This window comes from Scyliorhinus torazame, chromosome 23, assembly GCF_047496885.1.
Source record: "Scyliorhinus torazame isolate Kashiwa2021f chromosome 23, sScyTor2.1, whole genome shotgun sequence".
NCBI lineage: Eukaryota > Metazoa > Chordata > Chondrichthyes > Carcharhiniformes > Scyliorhinidae > Scyliorhinus > Scyliorhinus torazame.
In genome coordinates, this window is record NC_092729.1 from 62,065,704 (window position 1) to 62,086,592 (window position 20,889).

Consider the following 20,889-nt stretch of genomic DNA (forward strand, 5'->3'; position numbering starts at 1 on the left):
CAGGATTGGAAACATAACTGATCTCCTAGAATGCACAGAATTTTCAGTGCAGAAGAAGGTCGTTCGGTGCATTGTGCCTCCGCCTGTGCCGAGAAAGAGGGCACTGAAACTCATGCCTCCACATCATATTCACATCACCCAGTAACCATACTAGCGTTTTAAATTAGAGTACCCAAATCAGGTTTTTCCAATTAAGGGGCAATTTAGCGCGGCCAATCCACCGAGCCTGCACATCTTTGGGTTGTGGGGGCGAAACCCACGCAGACACGGGGAGAATGTGTCAATTCCAGCGGGAGCGGAGCAGGTGAGTCAAAGTCAGCGGGAGCAGTGCGCAAGTGGGGCGAAATTCTCCTACCCGCCCCGCCACATTTCAGCCCCGACCGGCCGGCGGGAGTCTCCGTAACACCGGCCGGTCAATGGGGTTTCCCATTGTGGGGCAGCCCCACGCCGTCGGGAAACCCCCCCGGGCGCCGGCAAAATGGAGACTCCCGCCGGCGGAGAATGACGCCCGTGATTTCTGGGAGGTAAGTCTCTCCTTTAAAAACACTTGTCTTTGCAGGAGCAGGCCAGTCGATTTCAGCGGGAGCGGAGCAGGTGAGTCAATTTCAGCGGGAGCAGTGCGCAAGTGATTTCTGGGAGACCTTCACAGGAGCAGGCTAGTCAATTTCAGCGGTAAACACTTACCTGGTGCCTTTTTTGGTCCCTCTTTGCTGTTTTAAGTGTTTTAAGGCGGGAACAGGAAGTTCGACCCGCGGACTTCTGGGAAGACCCTCACCAATAAATTCTGGTGGAGAGGAAACCCGAGACACTACACGTGTAGTGTCTCCCACCCGCCCTCCTCCTCTAACCTAATAATAAAACCCATTGGTCTGAGGTAAGTGCCATATTATATTATTATTATTTTTAAAAAAAATTTAAGTTAGTTGTTAGCCAGATCTTGGTAGAAAGTTAGAGGGATGGCAGGGAAGGGAGTGCAATGTTCCTCCTGCAGGATGTTTGAGGTGAGGGATGCCGTTAGTGTCCCTGCTGATTTTACCTGCAGGAAGTGCAGCCATCTCCAGCTCCTCCTAGACCGAGTTAGGGAACTGGAGCTGGAGTTGGAAGAGCTTTGGATCATTCGGGAGGCAGAGGGGGTCATAGATAGCAGCTTCAGGGAATTAGTTACACCAAAGATTGGAGATAGATGGGTAACTGTAAGAAGGACTGGGAAGAAGCAGTCAGTGCAGGGATCCCCTGCGGTCGTTCCCCTGAGAAACAAGTATACCGCTTTGGATACTTGTGGGGGGGACGACTTACCAGGGGTAAGCCATTGGGTGCAGGCCTCTGGCACGGAGTCTGTCCCTGTTGCTCAGAAGGGAAGGGGGGAGAGGAGCAGAGCATTAGTAATTAAAGAGTGCATTGCCTTGGCCACTCTGTACAGGGACACGTTTAGTGAAAGGATTTTTTCCATTTTGATCCAGTGAAAAGCGAAAATAATGTGATTTCGAAAAGATCTCTAATATTCATTAATTGTAGCTTATAATATGCAATCTACACCATAAAGGCGGCGTCTGTTTCCTGACGCAGACGTCTAGGTCGACATGAAAATCTAAAATAATACTGCTGCAAAATAGTGCAACAATAAGTTGGTTCTAATTCTAAACTCTAACTTATAAGACAGTGCAACTATCATTACTGTCCAAAAACCTACAGGATTGGCATATACCCAATACCAAATGACTGGTCATTTGATGGAGATATTAGAAATAGGCGAACACATAGGAGCAGGGTAATATTGATTCCAATAACAGGCCTCATCTAGTTGGCTGTTAAAGTGGTCAGTGCCACAGTAAAGGTATAAATGTACTGATGAATCTGGAATGTATGCAACTGCAGCAAATTTAACATATAGGAACTGATTCATGCACGGCTCTGTATATCTTCATGGCAATATAAAACATACAGATACTAATCGTACAGGTTCCGTCTAGATATTCATACTTAGAATGTAAATATACATTGAACTCATGGGCATACATAACTGCATTATAAGTATGATTTATACTCAGCCACCCAATATTTCATTATCATGGCTACTAAGTTCAGACCAAGATGGCACGATATGCTCTCGGTAGCCCTTGGAACACCAATTGTTCCATAAGTCACAGATATTAGCATATGACAAGCAACACAACAAAACCAGTGCTGCAAGTTTGACAGGTCGCAGGACTATCTCCTCGGAGTGCCGCATATTTTCGAGACGCAACGCTTCTTATGGTGCGGAATAATATCTTTCTAGCCTTTGGGATGGTGTAAAGTATTGGCAGGAGCGAGGCGGAGTCGGAAAAAGCCCACGAGGTTCAAGGCCCCTGATGGGCCCGATTTTAGGCTTCAGTAATTTGTCAGCCGAAACATGCTTTTGCGAAACGCTGCGGGGACTTGAATAATTAGTTGTGCAACATGACATCTGATTCAGCTATCAGAATGTGCAGTGAGCACAGTCCATCACTCTCGCTTCCACCTTTGCGTTTCGACAACTTGGCGCTGCAGGAAGTTAAACAGGAACGTCCATCTGGGCCATAACTGAGCTCGAACAAAGGTGACATTGAGGTTGGAGTAAGTCATAATTTAAACGCCTTTTACCTTAGTCCCTCCAGCCAACTGTATCACTGTTTATATCGGATCAGCGTCTTTATTTAGTTGGGTACGAAGTCTTACAACACCAGGTTAAAGTCCAACAGGTTTGTTTCGATGTCACTAGCTTTCGGAGCGCTGCTCCTTCCTCGGGTGAATTTATTTAGTTGGCGAGCAGCACAATTGCCAAGCAATACAAGGTTTGGGGAATTAATTGGTTATGTCTCAGACTTTAAATGTTGATGCCAACCTTCCTAAACGCAATCTGCATAATCTGCAAAGAGCAGTGAGTTTGCTGCCTCCTCGTGTTTGATTTGTATTTGACAATTGCTATCATTAACGCGAGCTAACGGCTTGGAAATGTAGAAGTAATCTATGCATAACTGTTCAAAGGGAAGGAGAGCCCTTCATGGCCAATGCAAACGTCCCTACCGACAGAACTGACTCCTTCCATGCTCACTGAAGCTCTGATTCATTTCTTCAGGAAACTGCAGCACACAAGAGCTGATCGGAAGAGGATGTCCTCACAAGGGAATTCAATTTCAGCTGTAGATTTGTAATAGGCATGGGTACCTTTTGCCTCCTTCTACTCATTGGTACGTAAAAGATAAACACGTCGTGTATGAGAACAATAAGCAGTGTTGGGGCAGCACGGTGGCACAATGGCTAGCACTGGTGTCACACGGCGCCGACGTCCCAGATTCGATCCTGATTCTGGGTCACTGTCCGTCTGGAGTTTGCACATTCTCCCCGTGTTTGCGCCCCCACAACCCAAAGAATTGGGTTGGAGACATGGATAGAGCAGGGACAGGAATGGATGTTGCAGGTTCCGGGGTTTAGGTGTTTTAGTAAGCTCAGAGAAGGAGGTAAAAGAGGGGGACGTGTGGCGCTGCTAGTCAAGAGCAGTATTACGGTGGCGGAGAGGATGCTAGATGGGGACTCTTCTTCCGAGGTAGTATGGGCTGAAGTTAGAAACAGGAAAGGAGAGGTCACCCTTTTGGGAGTTTTTTTATAGGCCTCCTAATAGTTCTAGGGATGTAGAGGAAAGGATGGCGAAGATGATTCTGGATAAGAGCGAAAGTAACAGGGTAGTTATTATGGGAGACTTTAACTTTACATAGAACATAGAACAATACAGCGCAGTACAGGCCCTTCGGCCCACGATGTTGCACCGAAACAAAAGCCATCTAACCTACACTATACCATTATCATCCATATGTTTATCCAATAAACTTTTAAATGCCCTCAATGCCTTTCCAAATATTGACTGGAAAAGATATAGTTTGAGTACAATAGATGGGTCGTTTTTTGTACAGTGTGTGCAGGAGGGTTTCCTGAAACAATATGTTGACAGGCCAACAAGAGGCTAGGCCACGTTGGATTTGGTTTTGGGTAATGAACCAGGCCAGGTGTTGGATTTGGAGGTAGGAGAGCACTTTGGGGACAGTGACCACAATTCGGTGACGTTTACGTTAATGATGGAAAGGGAAAAGTATACACCGCAGGGCAAGAGTTATAGCTGGGGGAAGGGCAATTATGATGCCATTAGACGTGACTTGGGGGGGATAAGGTGGAGAAGTAGGCTGCAAGTGTTGGGCACACTGGATAAGTGGGGCTTGTTCAAGGATCAGCTACTGCGTGTTCTTGATAAGTATGTACCGGTCAGGCAGGGAGGAAGGCGTCGAGCGAGGGAACCATGGTTTACCAAGGAAGTGGAATCTCTTGTTAAGAGGAAGAAGGAGGCCTATGTGAAGATGAGGTGTGAAGTTTCAGTTGGGGCGATGGATAGTTACAAGGTAGCGAGGAAGGATCTAAAGAGAGAGCTAAGACGAGCAAGGAGGGGACATGAGAAGTATTTGGCAGGAAGGATCAAGGAAAACCCAAAAGCTTTCTATAGGTATGTCAGGAATAAGCGAATGACTAGGGAAAGAGTAGGACCAGTCAAGGACAGGGATGGGAAATTGTGTGTGGAGTCTGAAGAGATAGGCGAGATACTAAATGAATATTTTTTGTCAGTATTCACTCAGGAAAAAGATAATGTTGTGGAGGAGAATGCTGAGCCCCAGGCTAATAGATTAGATGGCATTGAGGTACGTAGGGAAGAGGTGTTGGCAATTCTGGACAGGCTGAAAATAGATAAGCCCCCGGGACCTGATGGGATTTATCCTAGGATTCTCTGGGAGGCCAGGGAAGAGATTGCTGGACCTTTGGCTTTGATTTTATGTCATCATTGGCTACAGGAATAGTGCCAGAGGACTGGAGGACAGCAAATGTGGTCCCTTTGTTCAAAAAGGGGAGCAGAGAAAACCCCGGCAACTATAGGCCGGTGAGCCTCACGTCTGTAGTGGGTAAAGTCTTGGAGGGGATTATAAGAGACAAGATTTATAATCATCTAGATAGGAATAATATGATCAGGGATAGTCAGCATGGCTTTGTGAAGGGTAGGTCATGCCTCACAAACCTTATTGAGTTCTTTGAGAAGGTGACTGAACCGGTAGATGAGGGTAGAGCAGTTGATGTGGTGTATATGGATTTCAGCAAAGCGTTTGATAATGTTCCCCACGGTAGGCTATTGCAGAAAATACGGAGGCTGGGGATTGAGGGTGATTTAGAGATGTGGATCAGAAATTGGCTAGCTGAAAGAAGACAGAGGGTGGTGGTTGATGGGAAATGTTCAGAATGGAGTTCAGTCACAAGTGGAGTACCACAAGGATCTGTTCTGGGGCCGTTGCTGTTTGTCATTTTTATCAATGACCTAGAGGAAGGCGCAGAAGGGTGGGTGAGTAAATTTGCAGATGATACTAAAGTCGGTGGTGTTGTCGATAGTGTGGAAGGAAGTAGCAGGTTACAGAGGGATATAGATAAGCTGCAGAGCTGGGCTGAGAGGTGGCAAATGGAGTTTAATGTAGAGAAGTGTGAGGTGATTCACTTTGGAAGGAATAACAGGAATGCGGAATATTTGGCTAATGGTAAAGTTCTTGAAAGTGTGGATGAGCAGAGGGATCTAGGTGTCCATGTACATAGATCCCTGAAAGTTGCCACCCAGGTTCATAAGGTTGTGAAGAAGGCCTATGGAGTGTTGGCCTTTATTGGTAGAGGGATTGAGTTCCGGAGTCGGGAGGTCATGTTGCAGCTGTACAGCACTCTGGTACGGCCGCATTTGGAGTATTGCGTACAGTTCTGGTCACCGCATTATAGGAAGGACGTGGAGGCTTTGGAGCGGGTGCAGAGGAGATTTACCAGGATGTTGCCTGGTATGGAGGGAAAATCTTATGAGGAAAGGCTGATGGACTTGAGGTTGTTTTCGTTGGAGAGAAGAAGGTTAAGAGGAGACTTAATAGAGGCATACAAAATGATCAGGGGGTTGGATAGGGTGGACAGTGAGAGCCTTCTCCCGCGGATGGAAATGGCTGGCACGAGGGGACATAATTTTAAACTGAGGGGTAATAGATATAGGACAGAGGTCAGAGGGAGGTTCTTTACGCAAAGAGTAGTGAGGCCGTGGAATGCCCTACCTGCTACAGTAGTGAACTCGCCAACATTGAGGGCATTTAAAAGTTTATTGGATAAACATATGGATGATAATGGCATAGTGTAGGTTAGATGGTTTTTGTTTCGGTGCAACATCGTGGGCCGAAGGGCCTGTACTGCGCTGTATTGTTCTATGTTCTATGTTCTAATTGCAGGGTAGTTGGATTAGCCACGCGAAATTGCCCCTTAATTGGAAACAATGAATCGGATACTCTAAATGTATTTAAAAAGAAATAACATTAATCAGTGTTAAAACGCCCATTCTTTTGGGCAGAGCTAATTTACTCCGAATTGAATCTTCACGTTGAGTATTCACTTCAAATGTCTGTAACAGGGACGACAGCATAATTTGAATGCGACTGGAACACGGGGACTAATAGTCCGAGAATACAATTCTATAACGCGTCTGTGGTAATATAAATACAATTAATTGACAAACCTGGAAATAATATGTAACTTTTCACGATAACATTAATTAGGCAATGAAATAGAACCATCAAGCTTTTAAATGTTACGCCACATATAGAAATAAAGACAATTCATAGACTCCTTTCAATGGAGAATGCGGCCATTCGGCCCATCATGTCTGCAGGAACTCTCCGAAAGAGCACCCTACACGGGGCCAACCCCTTTGCCCTGCCCACGTAATTCCACGTTTGGAAATTCAAGGGCAATTTTGCATGGCCAGTACACCTAACCAGCACATACTTGACATGTGGGAAGAAATCAGAGCACACGGAAGTGAAGCACGCAGACATGTGGGGAATGTGCACACTCAAAGAACAAAGAACAAATAAATTTACTGCACAGGAACAGGCCCTTCGGCCCTCCAAGCCCGTGCCGACCATGCTGCACATCTGAACTAAAACCCCCGACACTTCTGAGGACCATATCCCTCTATTCCCGTCCTATTCATGGAGTTTGCTGGTGGAGCACTGGAAGTGTCAGCTTCCACTCCTTCCCCCGGCAGTGAGTTCCAGGCACCCACCACCCTTTGTGTAAAATACTTGCCTCCTACATTAGCTTTAAACCTTGCCCCATGCAACATAAAACGATGCCCCCTAGTAATTGACTCTTCCACCCTGGAAAACGACCGGACAAAGGACAATTTTAATGACACCTTGAGTGTATTAAGAAGGTCCAAGAGGAAAAGGGAACAACCTGCTGGTCTAAACTTGTAAACAATAATAACCTATAATTCTCTAATTGTGATATTAGTATATCTGTCATGACATTGAACATGACAGACAAAAATTAATTCCCGTACATGTATTAAACGTTTGAAAGTGTTTCAAACATTTTTCAAAGAAAAGTGGATGTTACATTACGCAGAATGTCAAGTATATAAAGGGTTAATGTAATATCATAACTGGCCACCAGATGGAGCTGGGAATAGAATTTTATGAAGCACTGACTCGAAGACAGTCACCTGAGCTGTGAAAGGAACCACTTTACCATTGTGCCGCTCTTTACAATTACAAATTGAAGCACCAATTAGCCTTTCCAGTCGATTCAGCCAACACAGCCATTCAATATGATACGGGCAGATCCCAAAACTCAGCGTCATATCGCCAAGTACTCCCGAAACCACTGACGCATTTAATTTCTAGGAGTGTATCTATTTCCTTCCCACATGCATTATGCGAATGACACCGCATAGCCTTGTGTTGTGCCGAATTCCACACGCTCACCAGCCTCTGCGAGGAGTAAGTACTCCACATCTGAGGCCTCATTCTGAGATTTTTCGTTTCCTGAGACCGTGGCCAACTCTTCTAGATCACGCAGACGAGGAAACGTAATTTGTGTTTCAATTCTGACCCCCGCCCGTCAGAATTGTATTCGTTTCATTCAGATCCCCGCTCATTCTTGCACACTCCATTGATTGCCATTTCCCGTACCACAATCCTGCCATCACAATAATAAATCGGGGGAACCTTCAGTACAAGTTCTCTGCTGAATGTAGATAATTTATAAGAGACGGCGACCAATTTGTCGCAAAATACTGAACATCATAGTTTTGAACCTTCGACTACTGTTTTAAACTCCACGGCGGCAAATTGGCGCTGTGGCGAGTACTGCTGCCTCACGGGGCTGAGGTCCGGGTTTAATCCCAGGCCCGGCTCACTTTTTGTGTGGAGTTTGCACATTCTCCCCGTCTGCATGTGTCTCACCCGCACAACCCAAAGATGTGCATGGTAGTTAGATTGGCCACGCTAAATTGCCCCTTAATTGGGAAAAAAAAGAATCGGTTACTCTAAATTTATTTTTATAAAATAAAATAAACTCCACTTGAAAATAAAACACTCCCCCCCCCCCCACACTCATTAAGACCCCCATCTTTGACATTCTAAGGCCTACAGCTCTCTTATAGAATCATAGAAGTTTACAGCATGGAGACAGGCCCTTCGGCCCAACCAGTCCATGCCGCCCAGTTTTTACCATTAAGCTAGTCCCAGTTGCCCGCACTTGGCCCATAACCCTCTATACCCATCTTACCCATGTAACTATCTAAATGCTCTTTAAAAGACACAATTGTACCCGCCTCTACTACTACCTCTGGCAGCCCATTCCAGACACTCACTACCCTCTGAGTGAAGAAATTGACCCTCTGGGCCCTTCTGAATCTCTCCCCTCTCCCCTTAAACCTATGCCCTCTAATTTTAGACTCCCCTACCTTTGGGAAAATATGTTGACTATCTACCTTATCTATGCCCCTCATTATTTTATAGACCTCTATAAGATCACCCCTAAGCCTCCTACGCTCCAGGGAAAAAAGTCCCAGTCTATCCAGCCTCTCCTTATAACTCGAACCAACAAGTCCCGGTAACATCCTAGTAAATCTTTTCTGCACTCTTTCAAACATCTTTGAAATCCAGGTAAAAATACTTGATATGCTTGACCAATCAAACAACTGTTAAAATAAGTCGATCAAATTATTAATACATTGATTTATTATTCACTTAGAGTTAGTGCCTTATCTTATTTGTTGGACCGTAGTTAACCAAATCATTCTTCTTTCTAAAAGACTCGCCACTACAACCCAGCGGCACAGTGGTTAGCACTGCTGCCTCACACCGTCAGCGACATGGTTCAATGACGATTGTCGGTGTGGAGTTTGACATTTTCCCCATGTCTGCGTGGGTTTCCTCCGGGTGCTCCGGTTTCCTCCCACTGTCAAGAGCTGTGGAGGTTAAGTGGATTGGCCATGTTAAACTGCCGCTCAGGGTGGTGTGACATGCATAAGGTGGGAACGCGGGCCTCGGTAGGATGGCCTTTCGAACAGTCGGTCCAGAAAGTGGGACGAATGACCACCTTCCGCACTGTAGTGATTCTATGATTCACCAACATTGAATTCTCCCCATGATTTTACGCCACTTAACAGTCAGTCCTCGAACGTCTGGCTGTGCATCAAAAGGAAACTGGAAATTGTGGCGAGCAGACCTGAATTTGTACACTTCTCACCCACGGCAATGGAAGCGATGTTTAATGTGTGTGACCTGACGGATGTGCTTTATCAGTTCACAATGTTTCAGAACCTCGCATGTAGAACACAGTTGCATCTGAAAATGAGAAGATTAACATCTGTGACCTTGTATTCACTTCCGCAGTATCAGGTTTTCGTCACATCACCAGCAAAGGTATGTTAATATTGCAGTGTGATAATTATTTTGTGAAAGTTAATGAAAGGACGGCGTGGGGGAGGTGAGGGAATGGGTGGCGGGATTGCTAGGTTTATCGGCGGTTAGCTGACTTGCAGTTGGTGACATTCCCCTTTAATTCACATTCAAATAGAACAATGTTACGTTCAGATACATCTCCTTCCAGACATGTGTTTCGGTAGGATTAAATAAGTGGGGGCAGGGTGATTTGATGAATCGCTAGCTTTCCAATCCTTCTCGCTGAACTTGACATTACCTGGAGTATACAAGTAGCCTTGTGGATAGCACAATTGCTTCACAGCTCCAGGGTCCCAGGTTCGATTCCGGCTTGGGTCACTGTCTGTGCGGAGTCTGCACATCCTCCCCGTGTGTGCGTGGGTTTCCTCCGGGTGCTCCGGTTTCCTCCCACAGTCCAAAGATGTGCAGGTTAGGTGGATTGGCCATGATAAATTGCCCTTAGTGTCCAAAATTGCCCTTAGTGTTGGGTGGGGCTACTGGGTTATGGGGATAGGGTGGAGGTGTTGACCTTGGGTAGGGTGCTCTTTCCAAGAGCCGGTGCAGACTCGATGGGCCGAATGGCCTCCTTCTGCACTGTAAATTCTATGTAAACAGAGCAGTGAGGTTCATTCTCAAGTTTCAACAAACCTGTTGTCCTTGTTTTGCCAGCGTCATCGCGGGAACCGGCTGCCCGGTTACATTCTATTCAGGCATCCCAATTCGAACAACAAGGTCAGGAATTTGCGCTTAGTTGACCACACACCTGAACGAATTCAATATGGTGGCGAAACATAAGGCCGTGCGGGGGAGAGGGGGCCGGGGGGGGGGGGGGCTGTTGGTGTTGGTGGTGGTGGTGGCAGGATGATCTATGCGATTATGCTGGTGGAGCACTGGAAGTTTTGAAAAGCCGGATGTCGTAATGTTACCAGACAAGCTGGCCTTGCGCATTGGATCAAATTCAGCAGCTGGTGGAATTTAATAAGTTAAACTAGAATCCAACAACTCCGCTCTGTAATGGTCTAAAATCACTCTTGTTCATTAGTGACTTTTCATAAGAAAATCTACCGTCCTAACCTTGTCTGACACATGTGAATCCAGGTCCAGTTAATAGTGCATCAAGAGAGATTGGAAAGGTTGGGGTTACTATTCTGGCTACAAATGAGGCTGAGGGGTGAATCACTTGAGGTGTACATAATTATGAGGGGAAGAGATAGGGTGGATTGGATTTTTTACCTCTTAGTGGAGAATTCTAGAACCCAGGGACAGAGATGCAAGATAGGCAGAAGGTTCAGAGGGGACGTGAGGAAGAAATAAATTTGTTCAGTGCGTCGTGGGGGTCTGGAATTCCCTGCTCGACTCGGTGATAGAGGCCGAGACCCTGAGCTGTTCCAAAATCACATGCATCTGCACCTTCAGTGCGCCAAGCTACTGGGCTGTGGACTAGCTGCAGTAAGGTGGGATTAGAAAGGACACCATGATGTCCTGTGGCTGGCATGGTAAGCTGGGTCCAATGGCTTCATCCTGTGCAGTAACCTTTCCATAATGCTGGGATTCTAAGCCAGTTGGTTGAGCTGACATGGCTTAAATTAGCACCCTTGCCTCCTTTAGCCTATATGTAACAAGCAGACCCACAGCAAGTTGGTTCACTGGCCCTGAAATGGCCAAGCGAGGAACTCAGTGAAAAGGCGATTTTATGATTGGCAACAATGTTGACGTCCACATCAATTGAACTTTTGTTTTTGAAGTTTCCACTGGACCGAATATACGGTTATTCTTATCAATTCATAAAGTTAGGCACTGGAGAGTGAACTGTTTATCTTGACTGCGATCTCCACTGATAGCGCTTATGTTGAGGCAACATTCGGCTGAAGTAATGTCGAGGACCATAAAACTCTTGCATGGAACTCTCTATTTCCAGACCCAGGTCTGCTGAGGCATTTTCAAATGAACACGTCTCCAAATAGACTGCCTGCCGCTTCCATGCGATTCTGGATCAGAAGCGTCAGGGTAGCAGGATCTCAGTTTAGATATTCTGGAACACGAAGAGAATTCCTGCTGCCTCTGATCCCCCTGATTCAATAATGGCAATGTGACTTCATCTGTTAATACATCATGTGGACATTGACGGCCGGGGAACGAGGGTGCATTGGATTTCAGGAGCTGCCAGCTTGAAGCATCCAGCTCCCATATTGCTTCCAAGATAGCCGTTATTCATGTAACATACCTGCCCAGTAATAAATGCCCCAGACCAAGTATTTTGAAAGGTCCCGGCACGAAGTGAATGCTGTGACCGTTCTTATTGTTTTCTATCGTCTCCTAATTTGAAATGATGATTATTAAATACTTCACAAGTAGCACTTGTACTTTCACCGTGTAAAATGATCCATGACATTAACTACAATGGAGAGTGAAAACCATCGGTTCAATATTTCTAATCATTTGTATCTGTCATTGTCTTTCAAACAGCAGAAGTCCCAAAGGTGGTGATTATTGTTCCCAGTGATCAAATTATAAAAGAAGGGTTCTATTTCGAAATGCAGTGCCTCTACAATAACAGATATACGAAATACTCCTGGTACAAAGATAACCAATCATTTGGAAATAATAGTTTCACATTCTCAGGAACTGCAGACCCTCGCACTGGAGGATCATACAGCTGCAGAGTTGGATGGTGGGCAAAATATCGAAGGAGTGAACCTCTGAACGTTGTGACTGTTGGTATGTTAACTCTGGACGTTATGATAAAACCTTATTCTCGGTCAAGAAAACTATCGTTTTCAAAGACATCCAACATTCAAATGTAATATCGAACACACATCATACTCGGATGAAGTAGGGGCAGCACGTTGGCGCAGTGGTTAGCACTGCCGCCTCGGCGCCGAGGTCCCAGGTTCGATCCCGGCCCTGGGTCACTGTCCGTATGGAGTTTGCACATTCTCCCCGTGTCTGCTTGGGTATCGCCCCCACAACCCAAAGATGTGCAGGGTAGGTGCATCGGCCACGCTAAATTGCCCCTTAATTGTAAAAATGAATTGGGTACTCTATTTTGTTTTTAAATACTCAGATGAAGTTGACAATTGGCGACAGGTCAGAGATGTACTGAACTCTATACCCTCTGCCAAATAGGCAGAGACCCGCTGTTCCCCAGGGGCAGAACGTACAAACCCACAAATTACATTTACCTTAAATTATTAACAACTTTGAGAGTTCAATTGTTCACAGATTTAGCAAACCAACCAGCAGACAGTTGCCCACCATTCTCATAGTTTTCAATTAATCGGAAAGACAAAACCAACAAACATGCCTTCGTCGTGAGAGGGTGTAATTCTCATTGATTTTAACACAGCTTACATAGCAGCTCAGATTAGGCTGCATGGAGTGTGCGTTGTGCATTATATCAAATAAATGAGAGGAATCATTAATGCTTTTATTGCGGCTACATTTTAGATTCATATGTCTTTTGACCTCCGAACATGTTTTATTTTCAATGGACCGCTTCAAAAATATGCAATGGTATGCCTTTGAGGTCCATTTGCAGTTGAAATATGCAATTGACACTTCCGTTTGAAAATACAGGATCGTCTGCATAGTCAGATGTGGATTCATTTGTAAAATGAACTAGCATGGTTCGCGGGTGGGAGGGGGAGTCCAACAGTTACCTAAATGTAGGATAATGGCTGATAATATAATCAGCTGTGTATAAGCAATGCAGTAAGCTGCGACCTGATTGCAGGTGTATTCATAGAAACATAGCATTTACAGTGCAGAAGGAGGCCATTCGGCCCATTGAGTCTCCACCGGCCCTTGAAAAGAGCACCCCACCCAAGCCCACTCCTCCATTCTATCCCCGTAAACCCACCTACACTTGTTTAGACACTAGGGGCAATTTATCAAGGCCAATCCACCTAAACTGCACATCATTTGGACTGTGGGAGGAAACCGGAGCAGCCGGAGGAAACCCACGCAGACACGGGGAGAACGTGCAGACACGGCGCAGAGACAGTGACCCAAGCCGGGAAACAAACATGGGACCCTGGAGCTGTGCAGCAACAGTACTAACAACAGTGCTCCCGTGCCGCCCGTATTATCGTGCCATTGTGTGTACTCTAATAAAAATAACCTCACTTTGAGTACACGTTAAAATAATCTGCGTATGTCCAATCGGACGCCTGCTTTACAGTCTCTTTATTTCATTGGAATTGAGGCAGGGTGAGACAAATCCAAGTGTGAGTTTGGAAGCTGTAACTTTCAAGCTAGGTGGGAGTTGAATTGAATTGGTAAGACTGCTCCTTTTGCAATTTCAGTAGTCCATCCTAATACAACATTTGTGCAGTAAAGTTTAATAAGGAGCTGTCCGTCCGTACATAACTGAGTGGCAGTTGACTGCCAATCACCTCAAGCCTAATTTGGAGGCAAGTGCTGCTGATTGCAATTGTTTTATAGGAAAGTTACCAGGTGTTAGTCGTCTTAAGCCTTTTTAAGAAGGAGATTTGAAGCTCACCAGTGAGCACTTCCTGTGAGATAGAGGACAGAACCAGAGTGAGAAACGAGGAGGAGTGAGTTGGGAATTTGAAGCTAGGTGGGAATGCGAGGCTGGGTGGGAGGAGGTGCTTTACATCCCTAGGTTTGTGACAATCAAATTTCCAGTGAGTGGCCTTGCCCTGCTTCAAGTTACTAGAAGGGAGAGAGTTGATTGGTGAGTAGCAAAGTAAGGCAGGTAAGCCCTTCATGTGGAGAGCGGAGACGAATGGGAGAAATCCGCAGTCTGGGAGGGTTAGTGGTACTTGTGTCTCTTTATGATTTCAAATTGTGTCGCAGATAAACTGAGACGTGACGACGCAGTAACACTGTGACCCGAGTGGCTGGGAGGGAACTTGAGTCAAATTTGGAAAAAAAGAAAATTGAACAACTAATTAATATACTAGGTAGAATAGTAACTGAACCTGAGGGTGGCGATTCGTATTTAACATTTAATTTTCCAGTAGTAGTCCAAAATATACACTTTCGACTTCTCCACTTATGTGGATAAATGAGAAGCTTTTTTTGTCGGCTTGGGATGAATAAAGACCACGCATAAAAGGCACATGTTGTCTCAGAAACAACAGACATAATGGAAGGGAATTACTGTAAGTACGCCATAAACATTTTTAAAACAGCGATATTTAAATGTAAGTTACCGAAGAACTGCCCCATAGGCAGTATCATCATTTATTTCGAGGTGGAACCCGTTAACACCTCAGAAACCGAATTGGTGGCAGTCTTGGGGATGTGACTGCCCTGGATTGAAATCAGGAAATTGGCAGACGCTCCGTCACGGGTCATTTCTCTAATATCAGCGAATTAGCAAGAATTTTGTGGACCAAAGAGCAGAACGCCGGGAACACGAATTGCCTGTTTATGGTACAACCCAGTCGGTGTTTGGCTTCGATCAGCTAGATTTTTAGACTTCGTTATTTCACGCCTAGGCAGGGGAAGGTTTTTTAAAGAGGGAGTGGGTTGCTAATCGGTTTGTAAAATAGCTTATTGGATATCAACATCTCCATTGGAATGTTGAAGGCCAAATACAATCTGGAATCTCCACATAAACTAATGGGGCAATTAATGTTGCGACTGGTTTCCAGATTGTACCATTGGTAACGAAGGAGATGATGCCTGTCACCTTGGATGTTGAGTTGCATATTCAAGATACAATTCTTAAATATTTGACAAGTGTATTTTCCCAATTACCATTTATATTTACCTGCGAAGTTCCCAACATGTTTTCCAGCTGCTGATCCAACGTTAACTCTGGAGGTAAAGCCACAATACCCGCTTTTAGGTGATACTATTTTCCTGGAATGTCTGCTGTTTCCACTCAGTCCTTTTGGAATATCTCCCTTCCAATGGTATCAACACAATGATTTGATTCGAGAATCCGTTGAAAAGCGGATCAGCATAGAAAGTGCTAAAATGTCGGATGCAGCATCTTATCGGTGTGAACTGAATGCAAAGTATAGAAAGTGGGTCTCCAAGACAGTGAACATCTCTGTGACAGGTTAGTCATTGGTTTTCCTTGCGAATGTTTTGGAATTTATGGATACAGTTAAACAGAATATACATACGATATTTTTGAAATTCTCTTCCGAGGTCGTTGAGTGACGTTTATAATTTTAAGATGAACATTTCCGCAAAACACAATTGAGCATAATATCAGCAATCTACCGTTGAATTCAATTGGAGCGATCGCGTGAGGGTAGTGTCCTTCCAGGTTCTCCAAGTCAAAAACCCATCACGATTCTGTAACTGGTCTGATTAGTAAGTTTGCAGACGACACAAAGGTTGGTGGAATTGCAGATAGCGATGAGGACTGTCAGAGGATACAGCAGGATTTAGATTGTTTGGAGACTTGGGCGGAGAGATGGCAGATGGAGTTTAATCCGGACAAATGTGAGGTTATGCATTTTGGAAGGTCTAATGCAGGTAGGGAATATACAGTGAATGGTAGAACCCTCCAGAGTATTGAAAGTCAGCGAGATCTAGGTGTACAGGTCCACAGGTCATTGAAAGGGGCAACACAGGTGGAGAAGGTAGTCAAGAAGGCCTACGGCATGCTTGCCTTCATTGGCCGGGGCATTGAGTATAAGAATTGGCAAGTCATGTTGCAGCTGTATAGAATCTTAGTTAGGCCACACTTGGAGTATAGTGTTCAATTCTGGTCGCCACACTACCAGAAGGATGTGGAGGGTTTGGAGAGGGTGAAGAAGAGATTTACCAGAATGTTGCCTGGTATGGAGGGCATTAGCTATGAGGAGCGGTTGAATAAACTCGGTTTATTCTCACTGGAACGAAGGGGGTTGAGGGGAGACCTGATAGAGGTATACAAAATTATGAGGGGCATAGACAGAGTGGATAGTCAGAGACTTTTCCCAGGGTCGAGGGGTCAATTACTAGGGGGCATAGGTTTAAGGTGAGAGGGGCAAGGTTTAGAGTAGATGTACGAAGCAAGTTTTTTACGCAGAGGGTAGTGGGTGCCTGGAACTCGCTACCAGAGGAGGTGGTGGAAGCAGGGACGATAGTGACATTTAAGGGGCATCTTGACAAATACATGAATAGGATGGGAATAGAGGGATACGGACCCAGGAAGGATTGTAGTTTAGTCGGGCAGCATGGTTGGCGCGGGCTTGGAGGGCCGAAGGGCCTGTTCCTGTGCTGTACATTTCTTTGTTCTTTGTTCTTGATTCACTTTCCTTCCCAAAACTCTGCTCACAAGCTACATGTGTCATTCTGTCCTGCAAAATCCAGCTTGGTTTTAACTTCAACATCTTGTGCTGCTTTGTCTCCCGAAACATTAACTCAATCTTTGACCAAAATAAACAGAATATCTCCAGGAAGCTTCACTCGGGACATCCAGCAAACCCAAATACTTCTGAGAATTCTTGAATACCCTAAAGAATAGGAACTTGAACAGATACTTGATTTTATTTTCTCCGTGACAATTTCACATTATCAAGCCAGGCCGAGCGTGTTTCTAAATATTGCTTCTCGGCACAACACGGTTGTGTTGTGGTCCTAGCCTCCGAAAGTGCAATGCAACAAGCATTAAGGCTGGCAGAGTACACCTGCGCCATGAAAATTGCCTGCGCACTGATTCACTCACTTGCATGATGAAGGGATGCAACCTCGCACCTGCTGTTACATTTTAACTCCAGTTGGCTGGACAGCTAGTTTGTGAAGCAGAGTAAAGCTAACCACGAGGGTTCATGTCCAGGCTGAGGTTTTTCATCAAGAACCGTATTTCCAACCTTGCCCCTCGCCTGAGTTGTGGTGATCCTCCGTTTAAATCATCATCAATCCGCTCTCCTCCCTGAAACGTGAAGGTAACCTATGGCCACCTGGACTATGGCGACTTGACTTAGTTTTACTGGCAGTCAAAATAACGCATGGTCTTCAATGCAGTCCGAGGTAGTTGAGAACTGATACTCCCGCGTTATACACAATTAGTATCGTTTTGTAGAAATGTCTGAAAGGGGTGTAAAATCAGTTATCGTTTTAAAGAGGGGGTGGCATAATTCAGTCTAATGTTGAAACAGTTCAAAAGAGGAATTCACAACAATATCTCAGCGTCTCGTCAGAATTGGATACATACAGACATCGAGGATATTCTGAAATAGAGACAGCTCTATTTAATCTCAGCGATCTGTTAATGGAACATCTTTCGCTAAACTTCTTTATTGACTGAGCTATAGCTGTGTGATATATTCCAATCACATTGTTGACTGCAATATCCGCTCTCAAAGCAACGGCTGAATCGACCTCCTTCCGTTTCATGGCCTGAAACCCCTTGAATCAGATTATCTTTGGATTATGGCAGCCTTTCCACCGAACAAAATCAACACGTAAAGGTTATTTTCATGATTATCTTCAAACCAAATTGCTAATTCCGGAAGGGCAGGGTTGGCAGCTGAGCGTTGGAGGTATAAATGCTGCAGGAGAGATCGAGGGGGTGTAGAAGGGGTGGTGGAGCAGCAGTACTGATTCAGGAGAATATTATAGCCGTACTGCGGGAGGACAACCCTGAAACCTCATACAACGAGGCAATCTGGTTCGAGCTTAGGAACAGCAAAAGGCAATCATAATATAGGGGGTTTATTACAGGACCCTCAACTGAAAGCGAGAGATAGAGGAGTAGATAGATAGCTTTTTGATAGGTGCAAAAGTAATAGGGTTGCTGTGGTCGGGGATATTAACTTCCCCTATATTGATTGAAACTCACTTCGTGCTCGGGGCTTGGATGGGGCAGAGTTTGTCAGGTGTATCCAGGAAGTGTTTGTGAGGTGTATCCAAGAAAACTTTTTAATGCAATATATGGATAGTGGAACTGGGGAAGAGGCAGTACTGGAGCTGGTGTTGGAGAATGAGCCTGGACAGGTGGTTGAGGTTTCAGTAGGGAAACATATTGTACGTATTGACCACAATTACATACGTTTTAGTGTACTTTTGGATAGAGATACGGATAACCCTCGCCTTAAGGTTAAACACTGTGGAAAGGCAAATTAGGATAACATTAGACAGGAATTAAAGAATTTGGACTTGATGCATCTATTGGGGGGTAAATCGGACATGCGTGTGCCTGTCAAGCAACAGTTTATTAGGATTCAGCAACGCCACGTTCTGGAAAGAATGAAAGATATGTATGGGAAGTTTAGAGAGCCTTGGATAAGGGGGGTTATTTTGAACCTCGTCCAAAAAAAAGGGGTGTTTGTACCATCTTGAAGGCTGGGGTCAGTCCAAACCCAAAACCTTTTGTTCATATGTAAAAAGTAAGAGCGCGGCCAGAGAAAGGATTGAGCCACAAGAACAGTGGGAGGAATCTGTGTTGAGCCAGAGGAAATGGAGAAGGTAATAAATGTGTACTTTGCATCCGTGTTCAACAAAGCAAAGGACTTTGTGGAAGATGACTTTTGGGTATGGTGTGTGGATAGTCTAGATCATGTTGACATCAGAAATGTGGAGATATTGGGATTTTAAAAATACATTAAAGTAGATAAGTCTCCTGGACCGGATGGTTTTTACGCCAAAATACTGAGGGAAGCAAGGGAGGAAATTGCTGAGGCCTTCACAGACATCTTTGGATCCACTTTGGCTAAAGGTGAGATCCCGAGGAATGGAGATTAGCTAATGTTGTATGGCTGTTAAACAAAGGTAGCAGGGATAATCCAGGAAAATACAGTCGGGTGAATCGCACCAGTAGTTAGGTAAATTATTGGAGATAATTCTCAGGGACAGGATTGATACCCATTTGGAAACAAATTGACACATTAGCGATGGGCAACATGGTTCTTGATTGAGTTGTTTGAGGAGGTGACAAAGATGATCGATGAGGCGACGGCGGTGGATGTTGTTTACATGGAATTAAGTAAAGTCTTTGACAAGGTGCCTCATGGCAGACTGTACAAAAGGGAAGCCACAGGTGATCAAAGGTGAGGTGGCAAGATGGATACAGAACTGGCTCAGTCACAGAGGCAGAGGATAGCAGTGGAAGGGTGTTTTTTTCTGGATTAAATGTGTTCCACAGGGGTCTGTGCTGGGGCCTCTATTGTTTGTAGGGTACATAAATGATTTGGAGGAAAATGTAGCTGGTCTGCTTCGTAAGTTCGCGGACCAGACCAAGGTTTGTGGAGTGACAGATAAGTGTTGAGGATTCCCAGAAGATACAGCTGAACATATATAGGTTGGTACTTAGGGAGAAAATGGTAATGGAGTTTAATCTGGACCAATGTGAGGCAATTCATTTTGGTAGGTCGAAAATAGAGGGGAAATATACAGTAAATGACAAAACACTTCAGCATATAGAAAGTCCGAGAGATCTGGGCATACAGGTCCACAGATGTTTGAAAATGGCAACACATGTGGGCAAGGTATTCAATAAAACATCTGAAATTATTCCCTTCATTGGACTGGGCAGCGAGAATAAAAACTGGCAAATCATGCGACAGTTGTAGACCACCTTTGTGAGTCCGTACTTGTAATATTGCGCACAGTTCTGGTTGCCACGCTCCAGAAGGATGTAAAGGCTTTGGAGAGGGTGATGGGAAGGTTTACCAGGATGTTGCCTGGTCTGGCGGTTGATAGGTGTGATAAGAGGACGAATAGACTCGCACTGTTTTCATTAGAAGGACAGAGGTTGAGGGGTGACCTGATGGAGGTCTTCAAGATTGTGAGAGGCATGGATAGACTGGATGGGCAGGCACTCTTTCCCAGGGTGGAGGGGTTCAGTCACCACGGGTCATATGTTTAAGGTCCGTGGGGCAAAGAATAGATGTGATGTGAGGGGCAGGGTTTTTTACACCGATTGTGATAAGTAACTTGAACACGGTGCCAAGGGAGGTTGTGGAATCTGATACATTAACGGCGTTCAAAATGTACCTCGACAAATACATGGATAAGATGTGTATAGAGGTATACGGCTCGAGGAAGTGATGAGGGTTTTGGCCAAGGAAGGTGGCAAACCGGTGCAGGTTGGAGGGTTCCTGTGCTGTATTATTCTGTGTTCTTTGGTTTTTTTTAATAAGCGTTCAACGCCAAAAAGTCGGATGAATTAAAACCCGCC

At 45.0% G+C, this 20,889-nt stretch overlaps 1 protein-coding gene across 5 annotated transcripts in view; it reads left to right on the forward strand.

The window, feature by feature from the left end:
- Nucleotides 1-20,889, forward strand: part of LOC140399610 (Fc receptor-like protein 2) — a 140,609-nt gene that overhangs the window by 55,404 nt on the left and 64,316 nt on the right. Inside the window, exons 3-5 of one of the 5 annotated variants that reach the window (XM_072489135.1) lie at nucleotides 3,098-3,209; nucleotides 9,753-9,782; nucleotides 15,568-15,834. The exons of the other annotated variants lie outside the window; for them this stretch is intronic. Of the exons in view, the coding sequence (XP_072345236.1) occupies nucleotides 3,179-3,209; nucleotides 9,753-9,782; nucleotides 15,568-15,834 (328 nt within the window). The 5' untranslated portion in view covers nucleotides 3,098-3,178. The remainder of the gene's footprint in view (nucleotides 1-3,097; nucleotides 3,210-9,752; nucleotides 9,783-15,567; nucleotides 15,835-20,889) is intronic. 5 annotated transcript variants of the gene reach the window in all.